Raw genomic sequence first — 10,949 nt, forward strand, 5'->3', positions numbered from 1 at the left:
TCACGAACACGAAAAGGTACCACTGCCGTGCTGCTCCTCTCTCATTTTCTTTACGTGGTGCGTTATAGGATTTGAAAAATCTTCGAAATATGTTTTGAGTATTAGTTTCGTTTACAGTACCATAAACCACTATAAAAATTAATATCATATTAGAAGATTCATGAGCTATTAAATATGCGTTGCAGTTTAATCAAAACTTACAATGTTAGTTTCTCAAATTACGATACATCGTGTAAAGATAAAAATGAGAGGAGACATGAGATGTTTGGAGGTGGTCAGCCACATGTCATTTTAGTGACGGATGCTAAGTGCCTTAATGGTTGAGTTGTACTCCGTACCAACCTCCCGCTTGCCCAACTCCGTACATGCTTTCTCTACTCTCACTATTTTCACTAGGAGAGCACAAACTCCTAAACCTTAATGTTGCCTGATATGGGTTATGGTTGCAGATTCCACGGTAAAAATGTGTGGGGGTGGTTGAAATGGGCCCCTAAATCCAATGGCAGGTTCTCGCTTTAGCTATTTCGATATAAATCCAAATCTGTCGTTATGGCTACGTGAACTATTTTGTTTGTACTCACCCGTTAGACAACTAGATAATTGTCCATCCACTTCTCAGCAACACATCATTTTTCTGTTCCTGCATGAAGTGCTCATAAAAGGCAGTGCTTTCTGCTTGATGTATGTTCATCGCTTGACAGTAGAACTATTTGCATGTTCCATAAATCCTTTTTTTACAAGAATAAAACATAACTTTGTATAATAGGAAAGCGAATATTCCTTTTAAATAAATATTGAATAGGCAAGTAAATAATAATCTTTTAACGCGGCGCAAAGCGTGAAAGCAAGCAAGCAGCTTCCGAAAACCAACACGCTCCTCCCTCTTTTTGTGGACAGAAAGGCGGAACCCTCCCAGCAGCACAGGCAGGACCGGCCGTCGGCCAAGGGCCCAAGGCGGACGAAAAAGGAAAGAAGCCCCCACCCCTCCAAAAATAAGCCAAAACCCACGCCAACGCGGCCTCCCTCCCTGCCTCTCCTCTCGTCTTCCTCGCCACCGCTTCCCCCCTTTCACCTCTCCATACTTCGCGCTCCGTCCCTCCTCCGGCTTTGACCACCTCCACCCCTCTTATCTCTCCTCCCCTCCCTTCCGCCCACCACACGCAGCATCCGAGAAGAGAGAGAGGGAGAGAGAGAGAGAGAGAGAGAGAGGTCGAGAGGCACCGACACCGACACGACCGATGTCAATGTGGCGCGTCTCCCGCTCCCTCCTCCGCGCCGCCTCGTCCTCGGCCTCCGCCTCGGCGGCCGGGCGCGGGGCCTCCGACGCGCGGCTCCTGCGGTCGCCGCCGCCGTGCGCGCTCCAGCGCTGCTGCCCCAGCCGCGGCTACGCGTCGCTCCCGGGTGCGGAGGCGGCGAGGAGGGACGGGGAGGAGGAGGAGGTGACGCCGGCGGAGGCGCGGCGGCTGATGCGGCTGGCCAACGTCGACGCGCTCAAGCGGCAACTCGGGGACGGGGAGGTGATCCCGTACGCGGACCTGCTGCGCGTGTGCCAGGAGGCCGGCGCGGCCAGGACGCGCGCCGAGGCCGCCGCCCTCGCGGGCGCGCTCGATGAGGCCGGCGTCGTGCTGCTCTTCCGCGACAGGGTCTACCTCCAGCCCGACAAGGTCAGCTCGCATTGCCGCCCTGGCGCCCTCTCCTACCCCTCCCTCCTCCTCTCCTGATCCTCTAGAATATTCTCGCCGCTTCGGTTCGCTGGGTTCCCGCCTTCGCGGCTCCGGCCGGCGGTTCCTCACGGGTTCGCGCCGGTCACCGTTCTACCCGTGCACCTCGCCGCCGTGATCCTTGTTTGTTCGTTCGCTGTTTGAATAGTCGTATGACCCACCGGCCAATCCCATGCGGACCTCCGGTCCTAGTATGCCGGAAAGGCGGAAATCTTAGGGAAGATTTTTCGATGCAACCAAGGAGGCAAGGAGCGCATTGAAGAACTTGTTTGACCAATCGGGAAATTTGCTGGCGAAGTATTGCGCCGCGCGCTAAGCATGGCGCTCACGGCTCAAGTACAGATCCGTGCATCCATAGGTTCAGATGGTGACCTGCGGGGTTTGGTCAGCTTTACAAGCGATGGTCCAATGTTACATCACCTACAGATTATATCGATGGTCCATGGATTCATTCGTTAAAAATTGCGTGTGCCCTTCGACGTTAAGATTCATAGTGCAGTTTGTGCAAACGGCTGAACCTACCGATCGAGACTGGCCTTTGAAACCATCATGAGCTCGTGGCCGTACTGTTTAGACTAGAAGCAATCCACTTGCAGGTGTCACTTCCTAGGGGGAAAGGTGATCAGTAAGCTTGTGGACGGGGCGGCCCCTAGGTGGTGGCGACTAGTGGATCACGGCGTGCCCCTCTGGGGTGCTCACACTGGCCGCACCGATGCAAAAGTCATTGGTTTTCTTCCATGTGGAGGAATTCATCTTCTGGTAAAGCATCGAATTGGTGCCTTTACTTTTTCAACTTTTCTTTGATCTGCCCTCTCGTACAGGATGGGTCATTGCCATGTCGAGGCTACTGTCTCTTTGCACTGCCTCTATCTTGTTTCCATTATCATGTATAGGATGGGCGAGTGACTTGTGACACAGGATGCACTGTCCATTATCTAGACTGCTTGTTTTGTGTATTAAGTTACCACCTACCAGTCTACTGTGCATAAACCATAAAATTTGATGTGTGATGGAGAAATTCAATAGTGGGTGTCTGGGTGATGAATGAAAGCTATTTGCTTGAAAGTTGATTGCTTTTCACAGTGTCTGTCCTATGTTTTTTTTTGTTTAAGACTTAAGTAATCTCAAGCTTCTTTGTGTCACGTGATGTGCAATTTGGAGCCTTGAGGATGAACTAAGGGACAGATGAGAAAACTTTTACTACCATTCCTCAGTAAGGTTGATGGTGCTGGATTACATTAGCTGTTGGCTATATTTGGAACAAAATCATGAAGTTTCAGAAAAAAAAAGGATCTTCTATTATACTCTTAAATCATGTTTACTTCCTATTGCGTTCCACATTTGTTTAAAATGTATATACACTCTTGCATATTTCTTGCACATTATTTTGTTTCTTTTTAAGTTTTTCCTTTCTAGGATCAGTCGCATTGTAAGTTGATTTTTCAGGATATTGCCATGTGAAAGTTTCAGTGATACATGGTGTAGCAAACTGAAACACAAATTAGGATATGGCATGTCCACATATGCTGAACTTCCCATTTAAATTTCTCAATTGATTCTTATAAATGTAGGTCCAGATTTGGTGTCTTGTGGTCTTACGTAAGCAGTTACATAACACTAGCAGATACTTACCATTGGCAGATGCTAATTCCTATTGTTTTATACAGATTGTGGATCTTGTAAGGAAAGCTATGCCCCTTGCACTGACACCTGAAAACGATCCGGGGAAGGAAGAGCTCAAGCAGCTCCAAGCTCAACTGGAAGACATTAACAAGCTGGCGCACAAGCAAGTCCGACGCATCCTCTGGTCTGGCCTGGGTTTCCTGATCACCCAGGTTGGCCTCTTCTTCAGGCTCACGTTCTGGGAGTTCTCTTGGGATGTCATGGAGCCCATCACGTTCTTCACGACCACAACGGGCCTGGTTGTGGGGTACGCGTACTTCCTCATCACGGCAAGGGACCCGACCTACCGTGACTTCATGGAGAGGATGTTCGAGTCTCGGCAGAGGAAGCTGATCCAGAGGCAGAACTTCAACCTGGAGAAGTACCTGGAGCTCCAGAGGCGCTGCAAGGATCCCCTGGAGAAGGTGTGCGGCGCGTCCAACCCTGACATGGCTCATCTCCATGAGCTATCCATCCACAAATGACAATATTCACCATTGCTTCATTACTTCTTTCATTCTCTGGGAGCGATCGCTACTAGCAAAAGTAACCGGTGTTTCTTGCACTTGTGAGATAGACCCACTTCCACTGCCCGGGACCTTTCCCTCGGTCTTCTCCTATGCAAATGTGTAGGTCAGTATAATCCTTTTTTAGCGATGCTGAAGCACAAGCACCTGATAGTTGAAAGGTAACCTCATCTGTATGACCAGAAGCTCACCCACTACCGAGAGCCGCATAATTTGCAGTCTCTGCTAATACACTGTTTCACCGTTACTTGTTTTCAGCTTTATATATGTTATATGGAAGCTCTTACATTTGGTGGTAAATGGTCTCTGGTGAATCTGTACGGTGATTTGTGAATCGGCAAGTGGTTATAACCATGGCTGCGTAGTTGTAGAGTCATGGTGCGTACATATGCCGAGATGCGGTCCTACGTTTACAGATTACGGTCTAACAACTGAAGCAGGAAACTCGTCCTCGCATGGTCTGAATTTTTTGTGGTTGCATCTGACGAGTGCAAAGGGAACAATCAAACTAACACTCCAAAGAAATGATGTGATTTGCTGTAAACGTAGCATTATCGTAAGCGTCTAGTCCTCAAGAAACGAAAGCGTCAATTTTATTCGTTGTTCTTCCCGTCCATGCTTGCATAATCTTTCTGACAGACTTTGTCTATGTCTATGTCCGCAAGCTGCAAACGGCCGCAAGCAGGCTTAGACTACGACTCTGAGTTCACTGAATTCAGGTCCTGACCTCCTGAGTCCTGAATACCTGATCAACCCAGGCGGCCGGAGTATCTGACAGAGGATCCGCTCCGGCGTCCATCTATTGGACGGACAGGGACTCCAGCTGCCACGACGGCGCGGTATCCTCGTCTCTCTTGCACGTCGGTCAGCGATGCTCGCAGTCAAAGATACTGATGCCGCCGCCGGCGACGAAGCCGACAACACCTTTCGCGGCGGAATCCGACCGGTGTCCCGTTTCAGCTTGGATTAGTCAGACTCAGACCCATAGAGTGAGATTTGCGCATGTGGCACATCACGCCTCCCTGCTACGCGGTTTGGGACCTGTGTGGACACCGCCGGGAGAACAGCAAGGGTGCAGTTTGGCAGTTTGCGACCAAGGCCCCAACTGTAGTAGTGGCCACCATGTGGCCTTGGTTTGCTTGCACGGATCGGCAGATGGCTGGCCTAACCAATTTTACGATGCCTACCCTTCATTTTATTTAAAAAGAGAAAATTACATGTCAATTCCAAGAAAAAACAAATTAGGCGATGCCTATTTAGCCCTAACCGGTCTCACCAGATTTTGGTCACAACCAAATTAAAGGACGTAACCAGATTTTTGGCCATTTATTAAAGGACAAAAATACCCACCTGTACATATGACATTGGCATGCGGGTCCCATTTGTTGCCCCCCCTCCCCCCAAAAAATCTAAATATTTAACTGTTTTAATTGTGATGAACTCAATAGTTTAGACAGAAACCTAATATGTATTTTCGGTGAAAAATAATTTAAAATTTGTTAATGAAATTCGTAGAATCGTGGGGTAAGGTGTTGAACCTTAGCAAAGTAAGGCAGATCATTTGTTTATGTCGATGGAACGTGGCAATTCAAGCGATCCAGCACGCATTGCCTTCTACCTTTGGCCATCACGATTGCTTGTGTCTTCCTTCTCATCATAGGTCACCCCATGTGCACTCCATCCTGCCAACCTTCTTCTGCTTCCAATGGGCTATTGTGCTAACTCGTGCTTCTTCATCTCCCTTTGTACTATCGTTGCTCTCTTTCGGATGCCTCCTCTTACGACCAACAGCATATATTCATTGTTCCACGCACCATTCTTACCACCATGTCTGCCATCACTGTCGGGTTAGCTTTCTACCCATGGTCATTCCTTTAAGCCCTAAAACCTCGCATAGAGCATCATCGACTACAAAGTGCATCTCATCTCTTAGGTAATTAAAGTATAGTAGTAGGTGTGTCATTCAAGCATATTGCCCATGCTCATCTCTTTAATTATTAAGCCCAATAACCCCTTAAACCTGATCCTAAGACATGAAACATGACCTCGTTAGAGGTGCATGATGAGTGGCGCCATCCTTTAAGGTGTATCATTTTAGGATGATTGAAGTCACTACCGGATTTAGGGGCTTTGCCGAGTGTCTGGGACACTCGGTAAAGCTCCGATTACACTCGGTAAAGGGCACTCGGCAGTGATTTTGTCGGCAAAGACGTCTTTGCCGAGTTGCCGAGTGCCAAAAAATACTCGGCAAAGAGAAGCACTCAGCAAAATGTAAATCGGAAAAAATCCAAAAAAATGAAACAGGAAAAAAATTATTAGAGGAGGCATGCACAGCCAGCTAGGGACCCATCTAATGGGTTGCACATTTTTTTCAGCAATTTTTTATAAGTTTCCAATGATAGTTTTCGAACTCACGACCTCCTGCACACAAATAACTCTCTCTACCACTGCACCATTGGACCAAGTGTGTCAACATTACGTTTTTATTCTCCACATATTATAATTAACTGAGTGTAAATTGTTTGTTTGAGATAGTAAATAAATTCAAATGAAAAGTTTTAACTACAAAGTGGCATAAATTTTTGAGATCTACAACTTTTATTTTGGTAGTTTCTTCATCCGAGATCGTTTACAAAATTTGAATTTCAAATTTGAAAACTTCAAACGTATTTTAATATGACACAATGATTTCAAATTAAAAAGTTGTCAACTACAAACTTTCATAACTTTTTGAGATCTACAACTTTAATTTTGATGGTTTTTCCATTCAAGGTCATTTGCAAAATTCGAATTTTAAATTTTCTATATTCAGATGTAGTTTTTGTTGACAAGATGACTTCAAATTAAAATATTGCCAACTGTAAAATCTTATAACTTCACAAGATCTACAAAGTTTATTTTAGTTATTTTGTCATTTCTTCATCTGACATGATAATTCTAATATTGTTCACAAATCTTATATCTCTCTCTTATAGTTTGATAAACTACGAGAGAGATATATATGTTTTGTGAACAAATATATATTTATTTTGTCAAATAAAGAAATATCCAAAATAAGAATTGTGCATCTTGATGAGTTATACAACTTTGTAGTTGAAAATATTTTTATTTGAATTAATTTACTACTTCAAAATATGATTTGAAAATTATCTTTGCCAAGTGTCTTAGAAAAGGCACTCGGCAAAGAGCTTCTTTGCCGAGTGTCTAAAAAAGGCACTCGGCAAAGACCGGCACTCGGCAAAGAAGCTCTTTACCGAGTGCCCGAAAAAAAACACTCGGCAAAATATTTAATACTCGGCAAAGATCTTTTTTCCGGTAGTGAGTACACTTGGTGTGATGCTCTAGCTTGTCGCCCATGGTCATATCTTTTCGCCCTAAAACATCTTAAACACAATTACGAAGCCCTAAGCTTTCGTCTAAGCTGCTAAAATGGGAGATATGTATTGGAACGTACATTCATTTTCAAATGATGAAAGTACATTGCACCTAAAAATTTAGCCTAGAAAATTTAAGGATCAAGCAAAAAGTGTTGAACTCATATGTTATATATTTTTTGAGCTAAGGATGATTAAGAGATGAGTTGGATTGTGAAGTGGCATAAGGGCCATGATCCATTACCACACCTAGTGATGAGTTTTTTTTATTATTTATAAAACTATAGGTAATAAGTTGTAAAACTATCAGAAAACTATATGTCTTGAAAAAGTTGTACTGCATTTGTATTACTCCTTTAGTGTGTCAATGAATAAAAAGACTAGAAATGCAGTATGAACTCGATCCTATGGTACGAAACCACATACAAACTTAAAGGATGTTTGGATCCAAGAGCTGATGCCCAAAAGTGTTAAACTTTAGCACTAGTGTATCCAAACAGGAGTGCTAATGGGGTGCGCTAAACTTTAGCCAAAACTTAAAAATTTAGCAAAAATATGAGTGCTAATAAGTGCTAAAGTTTAGCACTTAATTTTAGCCCATCCGACCCTTAGCGTGATCACAACATCTCACGAATAAATTTATCAACCGGAAGTTATATATATATATATATATATATATATATATATATATATATGTATATATTGATTACAATCTATTGATCCACATATCAACTTACAAAGTTAAGTTTAAAACCGAAAGAGAAACACATCAAAATTGAATCAGGAGACATATGCATGTACATATACATATAACAAAGAATAAGTTTTTGGGTGAGGTACTTATTATTGGACAGACAGACTCATATATATTTATATATCGACGATCATCATATACTTAAACTTAACTCCCTAATTTATATTGATTCGAGAGGGCGTCTCGAGCTGGTGGTATTGCATGCATCCATCCGCAGCTGGCCAACAATAATCCATCTTTCTCCTCGCCACTTTCCATGCATCCTGGCCCCTGGTGATCAGTGCCCACATGAAGTGTTGTTGAGCCCCCTTTGGTTATTCCTCGGAAGCGAAAGATGAAGCGGACGAGTCGAGAGAACGAAGAACAAACGTGGGGGGGACAAAAAGGGAAGGAAAACGGGGGGGGGGGGGGGGGGGGGGGGGAGTCTCTTTCCGGCCTCCTGCTCCTTTTAATTTGTGTACGTACAGCACCGTGCGCCGGGCGGGCCATCGTGAAGGGAACCGGCGGCGATCTATGCGGGGGCATAGGACGGCGGCATCGGCAGGCTGACGACCTTGCCGCAGCGCAGGCTGGTCTCCGGCATGTTGTACTCGTCCCTGAGCGACCGCGCCGGCGAGAGGACGCTTATGTACAGCTGCTCGCCGAGGTAGTGCCTGTCCCAGAGGTTGGACCGGATGTTCCACATGCCGGCGTTGTCGAACGTCAACATCACCGCCGTCCACGACCTCGGGTACACCTGGATGGTGTGCCGGCTCACCGTGTCCAGGAGGTTGTACGTCTTCCGGCACTGCGGCGACCATGTGCCCGGCCCCATGCTGCACACACCGGCATCGGTCAGATCGATCGATCCATCGAGGCGGCGGCGGCGTTGCCTTGCATTGTATTGCTTGAGAGCCAGCAGCTTAATTATTACCAGTTATTACTTACCCGGCCGCGAAGAAGGCGTAGCCGTTGATGTGGAAGGTGTCGATGCTCTTCTCGGGGTTCTCGAACACCACCTCGATGAACGTGCGGAACTCGGCGCTGACGACGTTCGGGGCCACCTTGATGGGCGTGCCCGCGGCCGGCGGCACGTCGCCGATGAGGTTGTACTGGAACACCCCGTTGGTGGCGTTGAAGTACTCGGCGAGCTTCAGGGGGGTGTCGGGGTCCACGTGCGACACGCCGTTGAGGGCGTACCGCTCCTTGCCGTCCACCTTGCCGTGGCTGGTCGAGAGCTTGATGGTGCGGGTGATGTTGATCTGCCCGTAGTGGTACGACCCCTGCGGGTTGGGCCGCGCCGCGCTCGCCGTCAGGTTCCAGCGGAAGGACCTCCACTGGTTGATCGACCACGCCCACCCGCTGGGGCTCTCCGGGATCTGGGGCGGCGGCGGGGTGTTGGAGCCCTTGTAGCGGATCACCGCGGTGATGGTGCTCACCTCCTTGATGAACCGGGTCGACACCACCAGGAGGTAGTCGCCGGGCGTCTGGTCGGCGGTGACCAGGAAGGACAGGCACTGCCCGATGTGGACGTCCAGGGAGTCGTAGGTGTTCTGCACGGTGTGGGAGCCCTCCATCTCGACGAGCTTCAGGATGTGCTTCTGGACGCGCACGTTCAAGGCCGCCTTGATGCCGACGTTGCAGACGCGGAAGCGGTAGGTCTTGCCGGCCTCCACGTTGTACATGGGCGGGTTCGACGCTTCCTTCTCGTTCTTGCCGTTGATGATGAGCCCCGCGGGGCGCCCGATCCCCTTGCCGCTGTCGAGGTTCTTGGCCAGGACGGTGTGGTCCTTGGTGTACCAGTCGCCGACGAGGACCGGGAAGTCGTCGGCCGGGGGGTCGAAGGGGACGGGGATCAGATCACGGCTGTGCACGGTGATGAGCCCGTAGCCTCCCGCCGCGCGCTGCATGCCGATGCTAGGGAAGTAGTAGAAGCTGCCGATCTGGTCTTTGGGCTGCCAGTGGTACGTCCAGTTGGTGTTGGGCTGGATCGGGCACATCGTGCCCGGCAAGCCGTCCTGCCACGAGTTCTTCCTCTGCTGGATGCCGTGCCTGCAGCAGCAGACCAACAGATCCATGAATTGGTGGATAGATAATACAAAGACGGTCGTCACGTTGCTGTCTGTCGTCTGCCGTGCAGGCTGGTGGGCACGAGATCGATCACGTACCAATGGAACAGGAGCGGCTGGTCGAGCATGTTGAAGACATTGACGAGGATGTTGTTGTTGGAGGTGCAGTTGATGGTAGGCCCCGGGAACTGGCCGTTGATGAGGATCACCTTCTGCGGCGTCCCCAAGATGTTCTTGGTCCCGTACGTCACCTTCCACTCGAAGAAGTGGTAGGGGTCCTCCGCGCGAGCCCCGGCGACGAGCGCCACCAGCACGAGCAGCGCGGCGGCGGAGGCGCCGCGCATTGTCATCGCCGACCACACCATCCCTGCTCGCTCGCCGGGCCCTCTGTTATGCGCGCCCTGTGGATCGATGAGAGCTGCCGCGGGCGGTCAGGTGGTGTGCTGTCGATCCGGCTGGTGGCGGGGGCGGGCAGAGCGAGTGGGGACGGCGAGGCGGGAGGCGACGGCTTATATGGGTCGATCGCCCACTCCAAGGAGCGGTGCGCGCGCTGTCTGTGGCGCGGTGGTTTGCCCGCAACGGCAATCGGCAAAGGCTCCGCCCGTCTTGCCCGCGCGTCCGCTCGCTCCGCCACCGCCTATCTGGCTGCCTCCCCACCGGACGTTCTCTCTCTTCTTGACGCGTTCTTGCATGACAGGCGCCGCCCCGGGGCGGTTCCGCGCTGGTCTAGCCGTCTGGTGGGCCGTGAGCCGGCTCGCCCTGCTCACTTGCTATCACACACTTTCGTTCAATCGGCTCGGCCTGCTGACTTGCTATCACACACTTTCGTTCAATCGGCTCGGCCTGCTAACTTGCTATACACA

At 49.0% G+C, this 10,949-nt stretch overlaps 2 protein-coding genes across 2 annotated transcripts; one reads left to right on the plus strand and one right to left on the minus strand.

Moving 5' to 3' along the window:
• Positions 1-977: 977 nt before the first annotated feature.
• On the plus strand, positions 978-4,175 carry LOC112892211 (calcium uniporter protein 6, mitochondrial-like). The gene is made up of 2 exons (XM_025959344.1): positions 978-1,664; positions 3,389-4,175. Exons 1-2 carry the CDS (start codon positions 1,239-1,241, stop codon positions 3,866-3,868), a joined length of 906 nt encoding a protein of 301 aa, XP_025815129.1. The 5' UTR covers positions 978-1,238; the 3' UTR covers positions 3,869-4,175.
• A 4,291-nt stretch (positions 4,176-8,466) lies between these two features.
• On the minus strand, positions 8,467-10,647 carry LOC112892206 (L-ascorbate oxidase homolog). The gene is made up of 3 exons (XM_025959338.1): positions 10,186-10,647; positions 8,966-10,069; positions 8,467-8,853 (listed from the first exon to the last, which is right to left on the minus strand). The coding sequence occupies exons 1-3, from the start codon at positions 10,449-10,451 to the stop codon at positions 8,550-8,552; spliced, it is 1,674 nt and encodes a 557-aa protein (XP_025815123.1). The 5' UTR covers positions 10,452-10,647; the 3' UTR covers positions 8,467-8,549.
• Positions 10,648-10,949: the final 302 nt, after the last annotated feature.

The sequence above is a fragment of the Panicum hallii genome, chromosome 5, assembly GCF_002211085.1.
Source record: "Panicum hallii strain FIL2 chromosome 5, PHallii_v3.1, whole genome shotgun sequence".
In the NCBI taxonomy this organism is placed as follows: domain Eukaryota; kingdom Viridiplantae; phylum Streptophyta; class Magnoliopsida; order Poales; family Poaceae; genus Panicum; species Panicum hallii.